The sequence below is a fragment of the Rhipicephalus microplus genome, chromosome 4 (assembly GCF_043290135.1).
Source record: "Rhipicephalus microplus isolate Deutch F79 chromosome 4, USDA_Rmic, whole genome shotgun sequence".
Classification (NCBI taxonomy): Eukaryota; Metazoa; Arthropoda; class Arachnida; order Ixodida; family Ixodidae; genus Rhipicephalus; species Rhipicephalus microplus.
In genome coordinates, this window is record NC_134703.1 from 115,150,352 (window position 1) to 115,170,388 (window position 20,037).

Below are 20,037 nucleotides of genomic sequence, written 5' to 3' on the forward strand. Positions count from 1 at the left end.
ATACCCACAATTCTTAGGAAAGATTCATTACTTGCATGGACTACACAATTCCCACCTTTCACTGATTCAAATGAATGGCGAAGGCAGGCAGTTAGGGTCACTTCACAATACTTGTTGCTGGGCTAATTGGTATACATGCTGGCATACAGAAAATGTGCAACATATTTTTCTCTTTTGCCTACTTTCTACGGCAGTCACACATCTTGTGTATTCCACTTAGCTACTGTTTGTTCACATGTGCTATGTATAAAAAGACGAAGGCAGAAAGGCATGAATAGATGTATTTTGTCCAAAGTTCTGTGCCTGAATTAATTTAGTACGCAGCGCAAAAACAAAATAAGAACGTACATCTGTGCTCACACATGTTCATGTTCACACATACACTTTGGCAATTCTTCACTTGTCCCTCAAAACAGTGAAGTGGGTGAATGAGCATGCTTATCACCATTGAGCATGCCCCCTTATATGCAGCGCAATGTGGGTGCCCGCTCATCCTCACCATCTCTCTCTTCCTCCACGTCTTCGTCAGACGAGTTCTGCTCATTGGTCGTTCGCACCGACTGCGTCTCACCCTTGAGTCCCGAGGGCGTGCTTGCGCCTGAGGAGGCCCGGCTGGGAGGAGCACACTTCACCTGGAAGCTCTCGATGCTAACCTGCAAGTCATGCAAGCATCATCAGCGTGAAGTTGAAAGCAACGATGCCACGAGAACAAAATGCAGCTCAACTATGATAAAATGAGGTAGCTAAAATCGTCATTCACAGAAAGTACACAGACACCTACATATTCTTTATTTACATATTTGCATAATGGGCAGTGTGAAAAAAATTTACTCTATTTACACCATTGTAAGTCAACCCATTTCATCTTAATTTGAAATTCGAAGTTGGGAGAAGGTTGACCTGGAATTGAAAACTAGTTTTGATTATAGGTCAACCCCCCTCTCTAACCTCATGTCCCCATTCCCCGTATTCTTGCAAAGCTGGCTTTTTTATACAGCTTTCAAGCACTGCTATGAAGCCACCTTGGCAAAATTCCGCTTTTTTCGATTTGGCGGAATTCGACTGATAGTTGCCTTGTTGAAATGGAGAATTATGTGCATCTTCAAAGCAACTTTAGTCGGCTACTTTTTCTGCAGCAGTGCATCCATCAAAATAGCTTCTATTTGTGACAAAAGTGCCTGTTGGTTCTACCTACATTCACTGGGATCATAGCACCCCAAGTAGAATGGAAGCTGTGGCCTTTTCAAAGAATAATCCAATGTTCAGCCCTATAACATGTGCAGTTGAAGTGCAACTCTATAGCGAAATTTTATAATGCATACAGGAGCAAAACTGTGGCAATTCTCATCTAGGTAAATTGTAAAAAGCTCCATGCCTGTAACCACAGGTAGTGTAAAAAACTTCAAAAGTTGGAGACATGCCTCGCGTGCAAGAGAGCGCGGGGTGCCACCGCCGTCAGGAGGAGGCACCGGCTGTGCTGCCTGTCCCGGCTGAGGTGCTAATGCAGTGGGCCCACCAGCCGAAATGTGGGGTGTAGCGGCAGAGGCATCGATGTACTTTGGCAGGTACATGGCCCATTCGTCCACAACCATCTTGCGACCCTTGTGACCAATGCGCCGTAGCTCCGCAAGAAGAAGTGACTGAGCTGCCTCGCGCACCTGGAACACAGCCAATCCGAACCCAATCTTGATTCTTTAAGCCAATCTTTTTTTTCAAAGGCAAGTGCAGAAAAACATTAGAACTTACAAAAAGCCTAATTTAATGTTTAGAGGAACCTCCATGTAAGGCTTAACATCTGAAATACAAATGAAAGTGTAACAGAAAGCTTGAAAAAAAGAATGGAGATTTTTATGCTAATTGAAGAAAAATTTAATTTACCATCATTAAGGCTCACTAGAAGTCCCACACAACAAAGGTATGACCTTGCTGACACGCGAGTGCTTCTCAGCACAACCTTTGAGAAAATAGGGTGCTAAATTATGCTGAAGACAGTGTTCCTGAACCTATATCATAGCGCAACCATCAGGCACAAGCATCATCTACTAATATGCTCCTTAAAAGATGCTCACAGAAAGCTATATCATCACAGGTTCTGTGGCTTTCACCAAGGAAGCCTCAACAGCATATATATTTCAGCCAAAGTGAAATTGCACTTTGTAGGTCTGCAACCACAGAACACCGAAACACCATCCTACACCAATGAAACAAAAATGGCAGCATGTTCACGGAGTGAATGATAGATAATGGGGCGAAGCATCCGTCCGTCCATTCGTTCTTGCTTCCATCCATCCATGCGTGCGTCTGTGTGGCCGCCCGTGCGTCCATCCGACCGTCCGTGCGTGCGTCTGTTCATGCGTCCGCACGTTCATCTGTGAGTCCGTCCCTGCTTTCGTCCATGCTTCCGCTCCTGAGTCCATCCATGCGTCCATCCATCCGTGCATCCGTCCATGCATCTGTCTGTCCGTTCGTCCACCTATTCAACACTCCAAGTACCACCATCTCGCATCTTTTCATCATATATTCCTCATATAAAAGTACCGCCATCCAGCGGACATTCCAAGGACTGAACGAGAGGAGGCACACGCACACTTTCTTATGGCTTGCGCTTTGTGTCTACTTCCCACCTTTAACCACCTCGAATTCATGGTATATACTAGTTCAATGTATTCATGGCACTGCGGCCCAACGCTCCCTAAACCTTTCTAAAACCTAGGAGGTTATGTCCAGCGAGAATAATGTAGCAACCCTTTCTTCTCTTCTGTGCGGTGTTGAACAATAAAAAATTCGCAGCGTGTGCGTTAACTAAAAGCCGAATTCTTCTGTCTCTCATTCCCCCTTAGCCGCCATTGGCATGTACATTGAGCACTATTTTTTATTGTTCAACAATGCACAGAAGAAATCTCTCACCGGCACCACCTTGGAGGTCAAAATGTAATACTTGTTACACAGTACTACTACGGCTACGAGGGACGAATGGGTGCCGCTATAAGGAGCTTCGCCCCTAAAAAAATAAACAAGAAAACTTCGCCTTTATTTATGACCACAGAGAGTTCAAATATAAATAGAAAATACAGCCATTTCTATGCCATGCTGCTGCTGCTGCTGCTATGATGGCACAGGGTAGACTAAGACAGTCTCAGTGTGAAAGAGAGGGGCAAGAAGAGCCTACCTCAAAACAGCGGTCCTGCCACCGGCGGGCGAGTATTTCGACCTGAGGCTGCTTGAAATCTGCCGTGTCTACCAGGTCAGGCAGCAGGATGGTGTGCAGTGCAGCCAGCAAGCTCCAGCCTTGCCTGATGTCAGCCTGCTGCTGCGACAGAACCTCCTGGAGGACAGCCAGGGCACCGCTGCTGTCCACAACACCTTCAGCAGGCGTCATCATGAAGGCACGGCTATCGGCACGGCTCAGTCGCCTGCATCACCGACAAGAGTTAGCAGTACAACCACAAGCTTACAATACAGTACCTACATACTCAACTCTAGTATGCAATGGGGAGGAGCGCAAGCTTGGAAAACACAAACCAGAGAACACAAGTAGGAGGGAGCAGAAAGGTCGGGCGCTATACTTTCTGCTCCCTACTACTTCTGTTCTCTGATCTCTGTTTTCCAATTTCATGCTACTACGTAACCCATTGGCGTTAACAAACTTATGCAACAAGTCTTACTCTAGTATGCAATTTTTTGGGTCCTGACAAATCAGTTCAGCCATCAGACATCCCGACACCCAGAAAGTGCAGCAAGATTGAAAGAAGAAAAAAAAATTGTTGATTCATAGCACGAAATAAACAAGATTTCTCAGAAATGAAAGCTTCCCAGTTTCTGAATAATCTGGTCTGAAATAGAAATTGTAAACTGGCATGGTTGAGTCCCAGACCTGGACAAATTTTTAAGCATTAATGCCTCTATCGATAGCAGAAGAAAATGCTTATTTTCCATATCTCTCAGAAAAAAAGCTTTTGCCAGTTCCAAAGTATTCCAGCAAACTTTACAGCGTACCAAATGATGTATAATGAAATACTCATTCGAAAAATATAAGTTGCAGATTAACAAAAATATTCTGGAATGTACAAAAATGTGAAAAGTGTCACGTATTGAGCCGGAATTGAACTTGGGTATTTTGCGTGGCAGAAGTAGTCTACCACGAAGTTATGCAAGAGTTTCGAACTATTTCGAAAAAGACCATATCTCAGGAGCATGATTTCAGGAGGCCTATTTAGGTAGCAGTGCAGGATACTTGCTTTTATATGAATGTAATATAGATTAAATATGTACACACACCATTACCCAGACTGTAGTCAAGTGTTGCCCGAACACACCCATGGCTGCTATTTATGACATGTACATTACACCGCATCGCGCACTTTGTGGCAATAAAACTATCATCCCTGCACTAATGTGAGTGGGAACATTGCATCAGATGATGAGCTACCTTTTAAATGGCAGCGTACTTGGCATGCCTCATAAGCACCAAGCTTCACATTAATGCTTGGTTCAAAGTGAAAAATCTAGTACAGGCTGCTACTGCTTCTCATACAATTAATTCCTGTGTAGGATAAATTATATGAGAAGGTTTGTATAGCTTATTTCTGGCAGACAGAAGTAACTGCATGAAACGTTAAACTTTGCCACGAACATAAAACTGCAGACGCTATTTCCTCTATTTGAACTTGCACGTTACGATCACAAAGGTGGTCTACTGTTGCTTGTGTGAGAATTATGAGCAACTTTTTAAGAGGCAGCATATTGTAAGCCTCCCCAGGAATTTCTGAAGTGTGAACTCACCTGTGCAGCCTTCGGCGCTTCTCCTGCTCGGGTACAAAAGTGGCGCTTCGCATCGACTTGAAGGTATTGGCCAGGGCAATCGCGGAGATCAGGTGATTGGTCGTGACAGCGGTCGATAACTCCCAGTGGCCTTTCGATGAGAAGCATCGTGCCCGCTCCTCCTCTTCAATCTGCTCCTTGGGCACTGGCATGGTCACCACCTTACGCTCCTTGCTGCCGCTGCTGCTTCGTTGTGATCAACAGCCAAATATTGAAAAGACAATTTACATCGATTCCTTCCACTCAAGATTCATGTTTGTGGGGCTTCTTTTATAAAAAATGTTAATGCCTGACCTCTAAAATGACAACTGTCTTTCTGTAATGCACATAGTGTCTTCATAGGTACTCCAGCATAGGCAAAGAAGAAAATGACTGGCTTTAGCAAGATGCCGATGGGACTGATATGCATACATATAGGAACACCACATACTATACTGGCAATGTCATACAGCATGAAAAGCCGAGAATAAGCTATGACAGGTAAGCTAGAACAATCTTATCATGATAATCAACGTGCATCACGGCATCAAGTCGTTGCTGTTATATAGACTTTTCATCGGAAACAATGGGCAATGTATGTTAAGACTGGCAGTCATATCTGTGTTTTTTGCCGCGAAGTAGAAACAACGCTGTGCTTCCCTTCTATGACGTGGAAATAATTTTTCTGTGTAAAGACTATGCACCATCCAATAATTAATCAAAACGGTAGGGACAATCAAGTTCTTTAAAAAGAATTCTGCAAAAGATTTACCTGGTATTTGTATCATTAGCAACGAAATTTCCTGCATGGGGGCCAATCAACATGGCCTCAGCAATGACAGCACATATGGCCGGCATTTATGACCCTTTGATGCTACAAAGTTGTTTTTGGAAAACTTCTAAACAGCACCACTGCTTCTTTATGAGCTAGATGTGGGATCCCAAGTGGGAGAGGAACAGAAAAAGAGAGGCAGGGAAATTAGGTGTAAGAAAAAGTCCAGCGAGTTATCCTGCATTGAGGTACAAGGACAGGATGGTCGAGCTTAAAAAATAGGGTAGAAAAAGAGACGAGAAACACAGACACACCATACAACATAAGGCACATGGCCTGTGGAATGATGAAGCAACTCTGAGTTCATGTACTGCTTTGCTTGTGACTGAACAAAAACAAGAGCATTTACCCTGTAGATCCAGCATTTGGAGAGAGAGGCATCATGCTGTACATGTGGGTGGGAAGCAGCAGGCTCATGTGGTGGCCCCGGGACAGCAGGCCAAAGCAGGTGGGTCGCATGGGGCACAGTAGTCCTAGCTTACTTTCACATACCTGTGCATGTCGTACGTGGCAGACAACAGAAAGGTCTAGCACCCACTCGGTTGCACCATAGCAGCCTAAAGAGACGACACATTTAGCACAGAAAGCTCCACAGCAGTGACAGCATAAGCTTAGTAGGCAACACACTGCGTGTAACTAGCTTGGAATAAATGGCTCCATGCAGCAATAGTGACTGAACTTTAATGAAATTACACCAGTTGTCGCTCAGTAGCAGATGGCAGTGCAGACAGGCAAACACATACAACTGTGTTTGCCTGTCTGCACAACTGTATTTGCCTGTCTGCTCACGGCAGTGCAGACAGGCAAACACAGTTGTGCGAAACAACTGGGAGCACAAAAAATGACCTCACACTGTTATGCTCATTTCCACCTGTTAGTAACTTTCTGCCTGTTAGTTTCCACCTGTTATTACCTTTCTGGCAAGCATGATTAATCAGCACCAATGTTCAGCTTATCGTCAAACTACAGGCATACAATACACATTCCAGCCAATAGATCTTATGTGCAACAGCGAAGTTGTGAAGCATTCACAATCAAGAACAGTGGCCAGCTGCGTTGACAGCTTTCCTACGGCACTGCAGCCTGCGTCACTAAAAAACATTGACATGCTCTCTTCCCTCATAGATTACGGTGCCGGCCATTGTACACATTGAAATCACAGCTATCGCTGCCAACCTGATCACAATAAGTGCAAATATGGCAGTATGCATGTATCTTTACTGCTGTTAGTACTGTTAGTTTTCTGTGCTTTGGTGAAAGTAAGCCGAGGCCCTGCTGTTGGTGCATTAGGCAGCATTTACCGTGCCATCCCATTTTTTTTTTTGGATCCTACAAGTAGGGCACGTATGGAAATACAATCTTGTACCTGATGGTTTTTACTTGCTACCACTGTTTAGCCATGCAGTATTCTTGGCAGGCAAATATGTGCTAATGAGGTTTAATTGTATAGCAATTAAAATTACCCATATAGCAAGCCAGTACATCCACGATGGACAGTGTTTCACAATAAACTGGCAGCCTCACCTTGTCGAGGTCAGGGTCGAGACCCCAAGCATGCAGAACAGACAACAGTAGCTGTGAAATCTCCATGGTTAGATTGGTCTCAGCTCGGCTAAGATGTGTCATCTTGGCACTGGCTTCAATGGCTGCTGCATTCTTCATGTCTCCTACCTGTGAAAACAGGCAAGCAGAGAGTATTTTGAATGGGGCCTACAAAACAATAAATGCTACTCCAACTGGGAATGCAAAGATCACCAATTACTTCAAGAACACTGACAATTTGTGCCAAAAATAACCCCGTTTCAATGGCACACATTGCTGTGACATAATTAGCACTGAACTGTACATGCATTGTGCATTTATAGCTAAAAGTGATACATATAAAAAAAAGATATGTGCTTATAATGAATATTGGATATATGAAAGGGCACCAGGTTAAATTTTTTTAAGGAGACTAGACTGTACTATAGTTATGAACAACATCTCGAACGATTAAGTGCTGCCATGTCAAAACGTAGACAGAAACATACGTCTTAAATAAAAAAAGACTATGAGCTGTGAGCAAATAAAGGTGATATTTTGTAGCATTAGCTACACTGGCCTCGCTGAGCCAATTTCGCGTGGCACAGGTCTGCGCATGGGCAATGATACTCCGTCGTTGCTGCGCGCGGCTCGCCACCGGTGTGCGCGCAATTCAATGCGCTGCACAGGCGATCAGTGGTGTCACGCACCGAAGCCGGCACCTCCCTCGCTATCGGCCGCGCGCGACTCGCCACCGCCGGTGTGCGCTTTCCAGAGGAGTGCCGTCATAGCCTTGGTAGACATATGGACGCCGACACGCGTGCCTTCCCTGTGCAGTCACCATCTGACACTGCGCTGGAGCTGCTTGACAGCACCTTTGACTGGCGTTTGCCACTGTGGTATAGCCATGGAGAAGGAGAGTGCAAATGCTGCTCAACGGTGCAGTAGAGCGGAAAAGCTTAACTCATCGGATTCCGAAGTAGTTGCCCGGCAAAATAAATATTGCCACGTTCCATTTCCCAAGTTTTCGTTATCGTCCCAAAACACCACACGATTCTCAGCGCAAACCGCGCCTTCAGTTTTCAAAAAGGTTCCGGACTGTAGTAGATCATTTCGATAAGATCACGCCCACTGTGCGAATGGTACAGATTGTTCTGGAACCTACGCCACCGCCAGCGATAACGCTAGCACATTCGATGGCAAGAGTATAAATGCCGACGCGCTTCGCCGCTTGTCGGTAGTTGAACGAAGGCTGACGCTCCGTTCGCCGCTTTCAGTTCGAGACTGCTATCTGTGCAAGACTGCTGCTGTAATCGGACTTTCCGTTTACTGGGCACAGGTTCGCCCAAATAAACAGTTAAATCCCAACACGAAGTCTCCTGTCTTCGGCCACGTCACGACCCCGTGACATCTGGTGGAGGTGCTGCTTCGTTCATGTACCGGACGCCCCCGTCAAGCCGTGAACCCAGCCCACGTCGCGAAGAAGACACCGACGCCAACCAAGAGCAGCGAACAAGCCGCCGACAGCAAGGTCTCCCACCGGAGTACGGGCTTCTACAAGACAAGGCGCGGAAAGTCCAGGCCATGACCTCTACTGCAGCGACTATGACAACCGGAGCGTCCCAGCCCGCGATCGTCATTCATCAACCCAGGGAACCACCAACGTTTCATGGGTCATCGTTTGAAGACCCGGAAACCTGGCTAGAAACATATGACCGGGTGGCCGCCCTCAACTACTGGGACAACGAAGAAAAGCTCCGTCGTGTGTACTTCAAGCCATCAAGACGTCCGGACTCACACTGAAGCCAGAAAAGTGCAGATTTGCGTATGAGGAGCTCTTGTTTCTGGGGCACGTTATCAGCAAGTCTGGAGTTCGTCCCGATCCACGGCAAACAGCCGCCATCGCCGACTTCCCGCCGCCCACTGACAAGAAGGCCGTGCGCCGATTTCTGGGCCTGTGCGCCTATTATAGGCGATTCGTGAAAAACTTCGCCCGCATCGCCGATCCTCTCACTAACCTTACCAAGGCCGACGTGGAATTCAAGTGGGAAACGCCACAGGAACACCCTTTCCAGGAGCTTAAACATCGCCTCCAGACGCCTCCGTTACTTGCCCATTTCGACGAATTCGCCGAGACAGAAATACATACTGACGCAAGCAGCGTAAGTCTTGGCGCCGTTCTTGTGCAGAGGGCTGACAGACCTGAAAGGGTTATTAGTTACGCCAGCCGATCGCTATCCAAAGCAGAAGCAAATTATTCCACAACAGAAAAGGAGTGCCTCGCCATCATCTGGGCTACGTCGAAATTTCGCCCCTACCTCTACGGCAGGCCCTTCAAAGTTGTGAGCGACCACCACGCCTTGTGTTGGCTAGCCACCTTGAAGGACCCTTCAGGTCGCCTCGCACGATGGAGCCTGAGACTTCAAGAATATGACATTACTGTCATTTACAAGTCCGGCAAAAAACACTCCGACGCCAACTGTCTCTCTCGTGCGCCTGTCGACCAACCGCTACCCGACGACCCGGATGACGACTAGTTCTTGGGAACGATAACTACAGACGACTTCGCTGAACGACAGCGGGCCGACCCGGAACTTAAGGCCCTAATAAAATACCTCGAAGGCAGGACCGCCGAAGTCCCGAAGGTATTCAAGCGCGCACTTGCATCGTTCTTCCTACGAAACGGTCTTCTACAAAAGAAAAACTTTTCACCACTTCGAGCTAAGTACCTCCTTGTGGTGCCTTCAGCTCTGCGACCAGAACTCCTGCAGGCCCTGCACAACGATTCGACGGCAGGGCACCTCGGTGTTTCTCGCACGCTCGCGAGGATACAAGTAAGGTACTACTGGCCACGTCTTACCACTGACGTCACTCGTTATGTCAGGACATGCCGGGACTGTCAGCGACGCAAGACACCGCCGACAAGGCCAGCGGGACTTCTGCAGCCAATTGATCCACCTTGCCGACCTTTCCAGCAGATTGGTATGGACCTACTAGGGCCGTTCCCGACGTCGGCTTTCGGAAACAAGTGGATCGTGGTAGCTACCAACTACCTCACCCGCTACGCCGAGACAAAAGCTCTGCCAAAAGGCAGTGCATCCAAGGTAGCTAAGTTCTTCGTCGAAAATATCGTCCTACGTCACGGCGCCCCGGAGGTCCTTATCACCAACAGAGGAATGGCATTCACTGCCGACTTAACTCAAGCGATCTTGGCATACAGCCAAACAAACCACCGCCGGACGACACCATACCACCCACAGACCAACGGCCTCATCGAGCGGCTTAACAAGACGATCGCTGACATGCTGTCAATGTACGTCGATGTCGAACACAAGACGTGGGACGCCATTCTTCCGTATGTGACCTTCGCATACAACACGGCGGTGCAGGAGACGACGCAGATATCTCCATACAAATTGGTCGAAGGAAGGAGCCCGGCAACGACGCTCGATGCCATGTTACCCAACGTCACCGACGAAGAAAGCCTCGATGTGAGTGAGTACTTTCAACGCGCCGAAGAAGCCCGACAACTCGCGCGTCTCCGTATCAAGAATCAACAGACGACCGACAGCCGCCGTTACAATCTTCGACGACGCTTCGTGGAATACCAGCCCGGTGAACGTGTTTGGGTGTGGACGCCGATACGCCGACGTGGACTAAGTGAAAAGCTTCTGTGACGATACTTCGGACCGTACAGGGTGGTTTGACGTCTCGGCCCACTTGATTACGAGGTTGTCCCCGACGGCATCACGAACTCTCAACGACGCCGATCGCGACCTGAAGTCGTCCATGTCGCGCGCCTCAAGCCGTGTCATGCGCGTTGACAAACTGAAACGGTGTTTTTTTGTATTATTGTATCGTAATTTATTCATTGTACTTTCTTGCATTATTGTTGTACCTTCATCTTTAGTTAAAGCATCAAGACGATGCCTTTCTTCGGAGGGGGGCAATGCCACGTTCCATTTCCCAAGTTTTCGTTATCGTCCCAAAACACCGCACGTTTCTCAGCGCAAACCACGCCTTCAGTTTTCGAAAAGGTTCCGGACTGTAGTAGATAATTTCGATAAGATCACGCCCACTGTGCGAACGGTACAGATTGTTCTGGAACCTACGCCACCGCCAGCGATAACGCTAGCACATTCGATGGCAAGAATATAAATGCCGACGCGCCTCGCCGCTTGTCGATAGTTGAACGAAGGCCGACGCTCCGTTCGCCGCTATCAGTTCGAGACTGCTATCTGTGCAAGACTGCTGCTGTAATCAGACTTTCCGTTTACTGGGCACAGGTTCGCCCAAATAAACAGTTAAATCCCAACACGAAGTCTCCTGTCTTCGGCCACGTCACGACCCCGTGACAATATACATGTGCCACATGATACGTATACCGTGTGTGTGTCATTGGAACAGCTGTAAGCATGATATATGGAAAGCTAAGAATAATCAGCTGAACCTTTGCTAACGCTACGTATATCCTGGCATAGCTGAGCTAAGCCACTGCCATTTTTTTAAAACAATTTGAAATCGAAAAATCTATCATTTCCACTGCAGGGCCTCTCCTGCACCAGCCCTCAATAATCCCATACCTATAAGATTCCTACGTTTGCCATGCCATATAGGATGGCTATGGCATTAATTAACGGCGCTGTCACAGTTTAGTGGCTACGATGCTGCATTGCTAAACACCAGGTTTTGGCTTCCATTCCTCACCATAGCAGCTGCATTTTGATGGGAGTAAAATGCAAATCTTGTGCGCGTATCAATGAACCCCAAATTATCAAAATAAATTTGAACTCCAGTGATAAAAAGGTGTGTCTCAGTGCCTATGTCGAGGGAGAGAGTGGACTGTAGAGGAGAGGTGGTGAAAGGGCAGTAGCAGCACAAAAAAGCACCCGTATATGTTGCTGCTGCTTTTGTGAGCATTGGCACACATAACATCACAGCCGTCAATGCACAGCTCTGCCCATGCTGGTGGGCCTCCAAAAGATGGTCCTCCAAAGAGACGTGCATTTGTTCAAATATATGTGAAATAAACATCGTTTATCAGAATAGATAGACCTTAAGGTTGAACACAAACGTTTTCAACATTTTTCATATTTATGTTCTGTATCCCTTAAGTATTACACCTTTGAGTTTTCATTTCATCAACTGTTCAAGCTCCTTCATTATCTTCCATGAATAAGCAGTTTAAAATGAGCAACGGGATGCATTACAATAGATTATGCAAGAGCTAGAAAATAAGGCTGCATACCTTTCCGCCTGATGCCTGGTCTGCTTTGATGCCAACGCTATGTGCCGTGTCTCTCACTTTGATTCCAACGCTCTCTGCGGTGTCTCTTACTTTGGCAATGAAACCTGCACCATGAGGTCATGCAATGATATGCAGCAATTTTTAAATGGCAAAAATTTGTGCAGATTGCCCAATTAATTTAAGATATATGTTGAGCTAACTGCATACACACTGGCTTAGTTAATCGTATTTGAAGACCATTATCACAGGCTAAATCATGTCAGCCATAAAGCTTATAACATAGAACGGGATGCTACAGGCAAAAATTCTGAATATGTATGAAAAGAAACGAGCTGTCTTGTATCTAAATGACAAGGTCATCTTACATATCGTGGTTCATTGTTGTCATTAATGGAGGCAGTTTAGCGCTTCATTACATTAAGCTCAGTTAACATATTTCAAAGTCTTTTTGTGTTTGTGCCAATCTAAGACCATCCTTCATGTATCTTTTATCTTTTTTTTGATGCTTGTGCCAATTCGTGATCATTCCTCATGTCTTTTTTTACACCAGGGCTTCCTTTTCATGATTTAAACAGTATAGTTGAACTGCTGCAATAAAAAAATAGTCAGTTCATCAATGAGCTCACAAACACACAGGAGGAACTGAGGAATGTCTAATGTCTCGCAGCTAAAAAACAACAGGAGAAATTTCTAATGAGATGCCACCATTAAGTTTCATTTTCATGCAGTGAGAGGCTGTTGTAGCTTGCCGCAGTTTGTGCCATGTCACCAGATAGCTCCTCGGGAGGGTATGTGCCACGGGAATCGAGCAAGCCCCACGATTGCGCCCAGCAAATGAGGCAAGAGTTGAAAGAGAGAAATAAAGAGAAAGAGAAAAATGGAGTAAAAGGAAACGCAGACATAAAAGGTAGATCAAGAAAAACATAGAGGGAGAGAGAAAAAGATAGAAACAAAGGCAATGAAAGGAGAATGATGTAGAAGGAAATAGAGAAAAAGGTAGAAAAATAGAGGGCAATATAGAAAGAGAAAGCAGAGAGAGGTTTGATTGATAAGTGGGGTTGAACATCCCAAAACCACTATATGATTATGAGAGATGCCGTAGTGGAGGGCTCCCGATATTTCGACCACCTGGAGTTCTTTAACGTCCCCCAAAATCTGAGCACACAGGCCTGTACAGCATTTTTGCTTCCATCGAAAATGCAGCCGCCAATGCAGCCACCGCAGGCAGGATTCGATTCCTCGACCTGCGGGTCAGTAGCCGAGTACCTTAGCCACTAGACCACCATGGCAGGGCAAAGCAGAGAGAGAGCAAGGCCAAAGGGCAAAGACAGAAAAAGTGAGAAATAAATGAAGAGAGAGAGATAGAAAAAGAGAAACAAAGGTAACCCAGCTGTAATTCTGCTGCAAGTCAACCAGTATTGCAAAGCTGCCACAATTTTTTTTTTTTTTTTTCAGGTTATGGCTTTGGGCTAGCAGAAGCCTTAATACAAAGTTCCTCTCTGCTGAGCTTTGCAAGTCGCCTTGATAGTTCACGACCTAGCACAAACAAAATATAAAAGAATTCTCTTTGATATGTTCACAAAGTTGAACCTGCCCCGAGCATCTCGTGACCCTGCCACATGTTTTAAAGTAATCATCACAACTTGACCACATTGCAGTGACGAGACTAAGCTGACTGAGGCATGCGTTTTGCTAGCATCACTCATGATCTATACCACCCTGCAGTCTTCCTTGAGAGCAAGAAGGAACAGCAAGAGGGTTTCAAGAAAAACTCAAGCCCGTTGTCAAGTTCGACTCACACAAAGTTTAGATCATCTTCTTCACGCGCACTTGTCATCCTGTATATGTCCTCATTTTATCATTTGTTTAGCGAGCAGCCCATCTCTTGAATTTTATGATGGATGTGCAGAGCCAAGCATATAAGCTTACAGAATCAAGGTTCCAGAAGAAAAATCAAATATCATTACCATTTTAGTTCATAGCCTGCATGTGCAGTACAAACCACGTGCCCAGCCACAGGAAATATTGCACTTCAGTCTGACACCCCACATATAGGCTTCCTATTCTATCTGTACAAGACACATCTGTGCAAGGGCCTCTCAACATACCCGAGGATGCCTTTTTGTGTGCCTCTGGTGACGTAGACAAGGCGAGGTATTTCTGGTACTCTGACTGATTGATGTGGCCCCCGAACTCCAGCGTACCTGCTGCCATTCCGAAATTCTGTTCGGATTGCATATGCACTGCAAGGTGCAAACACAAAGATCTGTTAGGGAATTTCATTATTCAAGTTACTATATCTGGTTTAAGCAGGCATGCACCTAGGTTTCGGAGGTTTTAATATTGCTTGAAAAGTTTTGGTAGAAATGGAAAGATTATTCATCATATAAGTGGCAATAAGCGTGCTCTTGCCCCCAAAAATGAAATATTTTTAATCTGGCTCTGAAAGTCACGAAAGTACTATGGCCGCTAGTGTCATCCAGAGGCAACGTGGTTCAAGCCATTGGCGGGACTCAAACACCCCGCATATATGCTTATTTTGCTTGAAAGCAATATGTATAGCTTTAAATTGTAATTCATTCACTTTTGATAGCTTTTGCTGGTGTCAAATACACGGAGAAGCTGCACCTTTGAATTCAGCCAGCAGTTGTGACATGTCTCGTGAGGAGCTCATCCCCGCCCGAGCAGTGGAAGCATCCCTGCGTTGCCTTCCTTTCAGGGAATTCAGAAATCCTTGACAGGAATGAAGAATAACATGTGCAGTTGGGGATCAGGCAAGGCAAGAAACAACAAAAACAATGCATCTAGCAGGGACAGAAAACAGGCAAACACAAGCAAGAGTTGACAGCTGGTAGACAAGTATAGGTAAGGAGAAATGAAAGATGAGTAAGACGGAATAGAGTATGATATTACATTTGCTAGGTGCAAGATTTCTCAGCCATCTAGAATGTTTTTCTTTTCCCTGTCATTCTAACTCTCAGCTGCAAATGACAGCCAAAATTTTTTTTGTATGGTGTGCTGTGTACGTCCTCAAAATGTTGTACATTCTACAGCCCAACTAACAAGGCAGTCATCAAACAAAGTTCCTGCCTTGTTGGCTAGGCATAGATCCACAATATTAAAGGCACACTATTGCGAGACACTCTGGATTGACGAATTTTACTCTTAAAACTAGTGTAAATAATTTCACTCCCACAGGTTCATTAACAGAACGGAAAATTAATGTCAAAACTTAAATTTTCTATCGAAATTTTTTATAAAGTCATGGAACATTTATTTCTTTCATGTTTTGACCACATTAATCCAACAAAATTTTCACGAAAATGAGTGTGTAGAAATTCTGGCTCCCTCAGAAGATAATGTACCTTATTTTTACCATTTAGAAAGTATGTGGGCTCTAGCAGATGCTGTCGAAATCTATGATGTCACTGCAATTGGTGATGTCACTGCAATCTATGATGTCACTGTCACACATTTCTGTTTTACATTTTGTTGCAGCAAGTGTCGTCTGATCAGTACCATAAAGAGTAAGTAACGAACACAAGAAAAACCATTTCTTTTCCTAGTGTCCCTTTAAGGTTGCCTAAGCTTAATTAAATGGCATTGGTCAGTGCTAAAGCAAGGGGTCTCAAACATGCAACACGGTGACCACTCACTAGTTGTACAACCTGCACATGACCGTTCTCACCCCAAATATTTCTTTAATTTGCTTAATATGTACATTCATGAGCTATAATCATATTAGTGGTTTCAAACAATATTTTCGGAAGGCCACCTCCCATGTGGTCACCAAGTCATAAAACATGACAGTAGAATGTAACATAAAGGTGTCCCGATTTCAGTCATTCTAGATATCAGTACCAATGTATGTTTCTCGAAACATGACATCGCATTTTCCTTCAGAGATATGAGAAAGACCTGCTAAGTGTCACCATAAGCTGACATTTTAGTCAAACTTTCAGCTTCCCTCTTCCCCAACTTTTAGTTCCAACCTTCATCAAGGTCTGAGTCCTTATGACTGCAGCCTGCTAGACGAGGCAGGTTTGATACCCCTAGCCTAGAGGCAGGCAATGTGGAGCCGGGACAAAAATTTAATGGTGGCCAGCAGAGCACATGGCAATATGCCACCATGCACCTAATGCTTTCTGGTCAGTCAACTTCTCACTTTGCACAATTTAACTTCATTCAATTAATCATAATTAATTAATCATGCTTGTGTTAATAGTGAATTTTAGGTTTGAAGCAAATTCAAAGCAAATAGAAATTTTGGCCAAATAATTTTGAATTGAATTCTATTATTATACATCACATGTAAAGAAAATGGGTATATTTATCATGAGTTAAATACCCTCCACAATATTTTTTTAAAAATTGAAATAATGCCTTTGTGCAAATGCCTTTTTTTTCAATCAAAGGAAGTCCAAACAACTTAGAGTAGTAGCAGGATTTGACTTTCGATAGGATACAAGCGATAACCTGTAAAATATGTAACATTTAAAAAATTATTATACTTAGGGGCATAGAAGCAGGCTTAACAAGCTTGTAAGATGATAGAAAAGACGAATAAATTTGAGGATAATATTTAAATGTGATGTGAGGCTTCGTGGCAGACCGGATTCACTCTGATTATGCACTTTCATGGCTTGACACTTCTAAACTGCAGTGAAACCACCTTTACAATAAGTTACATGTGGATTGATATACACATTCGTTCATTGCGAATACTTCAAAATTTTCAATAATTTAAGTTTGAATCAAAGTGAATTCAAATACTCTACTATTCTTTCAGATATTCCAAGCATTTGAATATTCACACAAGCATAATCATATTCGCGTCGCACGCCTTCGAACCATTGCATCTCAACAGCGCTCCAAGACCCGGTACGACGCCCACCATCACTCCGTTGCCTACACAAAGGGTGACCTGGTGTGGTTGTGGACACCTGTCCGCAAACGTGGTTTATGCCAAAAGTTTCTGGCCCACTACTCCGGACCATTTGTAGTCATTGACCGTCTCAGTGACGTCACATACGTCATCTCCGGCGTCACAAGCAATGGTCGGCGCTCTAGCAAGACACAGCTGACACACGTCGCGCGCCTCAAGCCATATCACCACCAACCTTCCTATTGACTCGCCCAGTGGGCATCGTCTGCGAACGGGGGAAATGACACACCTCGATGGGCGCATGAAGAGGAAGAGGTGGAAGCGGTCTGGCTCACGAGCAGCTCGGTCGCCGGTTTTCTGGCTCTGAGCTGTACCGATCTCAACCATTTCCTGTAAATAAACGCGTTCCTTCGTCACAATATATATTTTCTGCAAGGTACCGTATTCTGTTCCTTGAATTGTGTTTCCTCTTATTTGTTTCCTTGTATCAACTGCACTAATGAAAATGGCAGGATTACTAACCCTAATTTCTTTCCCAGGCTTTTGTAGCAAGATGTGCAGAACAAACAAGCCATGCAAAATACCTACCAATGAGTGCCTCAATGTCAAAGAACAGCACATGACTGTCTTGATCAATGGGGTTGGTCCTGAGCCCCTGAACCATGAGCGGGTGTGCCCGAGATCGCGCATGGGCACCATCTCCAGCTTCATGTCCTCCATGCTGCATTCGGAGAGTGGAAACAAATGGCACCCGTCAGTTGTGGCCATTACGTGCCAACGAAAATTGTGCCCTGTCTTGCATCACCATACCAAATCAGCTAAAGCAAGAGCTGAGTAACTGGAGATGACGGGAAAAGAGCGTCATCCCACAATAGACAGATTTGGCCAACGACAACAAAGCCCAAGTATTCTTGATACATTTCTTTCTGAGGTTATTCTCTGAAATATTTCATTCATTGAAATGAGAACTTTGATGCTTTAATACATATCTTTCGTTCTGTGGAAACTAAAGCCAATATAAAATTACACTCTTGCACTCCTTGGCATATCTAGAATTCAGTGTCCAATAATTCAGTAAGATCAGTGTTGCCATTTCAAATTTTTTTTTCATTTTTAGTACTCATGACAGTGTATGCAAAAGCCATGTTCATATGTATCTATGCATGAAAATACAGAATGGCTGAAGTTTTCATCACACTAGCCCATAAAATATAATAATGTATAAAAACCATTTCCCCCTTAATTCATGCTTATTCATTTTGTAGCTACAGTTCTTGTTGCAGGTTGTCAAAATCCTCGATGTTGTTACTAACACTGCAATGTCCACTCTGACCAGGGAAAACTGTGAAAAAATTAAAGTACTATCTCTTTCCTTGCACTGCAGTGCAAATTTTGCTGGTGTTATCTGTTCAGACAGACTGAGTGTGTCACACTTGTCAACGCAGTCCTTACAACTTGAAGCACTGTGTCTTTTCAAAACGGGAGAAGTTACCATTTTGCACTTTTATGACATTAGCATTAAAAAGAATGCACCAGTCTCCATGAAAGTAGATATTCCTGAATGTACCATTTTGGGGAGGCTGAATGCGCTCTTTCTAGTCTCCCTCTCTCGTTTTTCTTTCAGCTTGTGCAGCAAATCAAGTTTTCAACTAATTCATAAGTCAAAGCTCATGTCATGCTTTGTGCACGTTTGAATACTTTGGAGGCTGATTCTGTATGTCCTTGAATAAATGAATAAATGTTCCAACATTCTTGCAAGCTCAGCAAAACTATGTCTCTAAGTTGTCGAAATCCTCCACTCTGCAACACAATTGCTAACGAGTCCGCTGTCCCTCACTTTTAAAGTTCACCATGGCTAACAGCACGATTAACATGGATGAAATAAGAAGTAGACATGGCACAGTGCTGACTTTCAACTGAATTTTTCGCTAAGATAACGATAACATTTGAAACACGAACAGCACATGTTGTGACCAACCTGGCCTTGGCCTTTTAAAGCCAATCGATTCAATAAAACTTACAAGGATCATTCACACATGTGTCTATAGCACGAACTGCATGACAATTTGTAACTGGCAACCAAAAAGCAACTCCAGGTGACAGTTGTTCACACCTGCATGTGATCTATAACTCCTGCTGTACATAATTCATGTCTACTTGCATTTCTGTTACCCCAAAATAAGGTTATGCAAATAAGATGTTCCTGAGCACTTGATTGGCTCAGAGCTTTGAAACTGCAGTCGTGTGACAGAAAAGTCAAGCAGTGAGCAACTGAGGCAAAGCAGTTGCTTTGTGACCAAAGTGGCCAGTAGTGATTAACTTGGTGCAATTAACTTGGCGATGTGACCACTGCCGGCCGTAGGTATGAACGAGCTTTTACTCAGAGCCCGTATGATAAAAGATATTCTCGACCTGGTGTCCTGAAGCATGGTGGTGTGAAGAGTGGTGCCGATGGCCCATTCCACGATGGCTGCCATGCCTGATTACAGCCATGTTATGATGATGCCCAGCCACGTTTGCCATGCGTTCTGCTGGGTGCCCAGAGTAGTCTTCGCATGCATTCAGGACTTCCTCTGCTGCCAGACCCCGAAGCACTCTGTCCAAATGGCCTGTACAACCAAAAATATCTGCCGTTCACACCATCATCTTTGCAGATCTACTGATGTCCAATGAAGCACAAAAGCTTCTCTAAAAATTCTCCACTTGCTAAAGAAAAAAAAAGAAAGAAAAGAAGAAAGAAAAAAAAAACTA

The 20,037-nt window shown here is 44.7% G+C and overlaps 1 protein-coding gene across 1 annotated transcript in view; it reads right to left on the reverse strand.

Annotated features, from left to right (window-relative positions):
- The window catches only part of LOC119172310 (WD repeat-containing protein 7-like), a 60,925-nt gene that overhangs the window by 18,458 nt on the left and 22,430 nt on the right, over window positions 1-20,037 (reverse strand). Inside the window, exons 14-24 of the mRNA XM_075893162.1 lie at window positions 19,699-19,895; window positions 17,875-18,007; window positions 15,030-15,134; window positions 14,510-14,644; window positions 12,402-12,505; window positions 7,157-7,303; window positions 5,982-6,124; window positions 4,783-5,004; window positions 3,170-3,413; window positions 1,323-1,658; window positions 500-653 (exon numbers count right to left, since the gene is read on the reverse strand). Of these exons, the coding sequence (XP_075749277.1) occupies window positions 500-653; window positions 1,323-1,658; window positions 3,170-3,413; window positions 4,783-5,004; window positions 5,982-6,124; window positions 7,157-7,303; window positions 12,402-12,505; window positions 14,510-14,644; window positions 15,030-15,134; window positions 17,875-18,007; window positions 19,699-19,895 (1,920 nt within the window). The remainder of the gene's footprint in view (window positions 1-499; window positions 654-1,322; window positions 1,659-3,169; window positions 3,414-4,782; window positions 5,005-5,981; window positions 6,125-7,156; window positions 7,304-12,401; window positions 12,506-14,509; window positions 14,645-15,029; window positions 15,135-17,874; window positions 18,008-19,698; window positions 19,896-20,037) is intronic.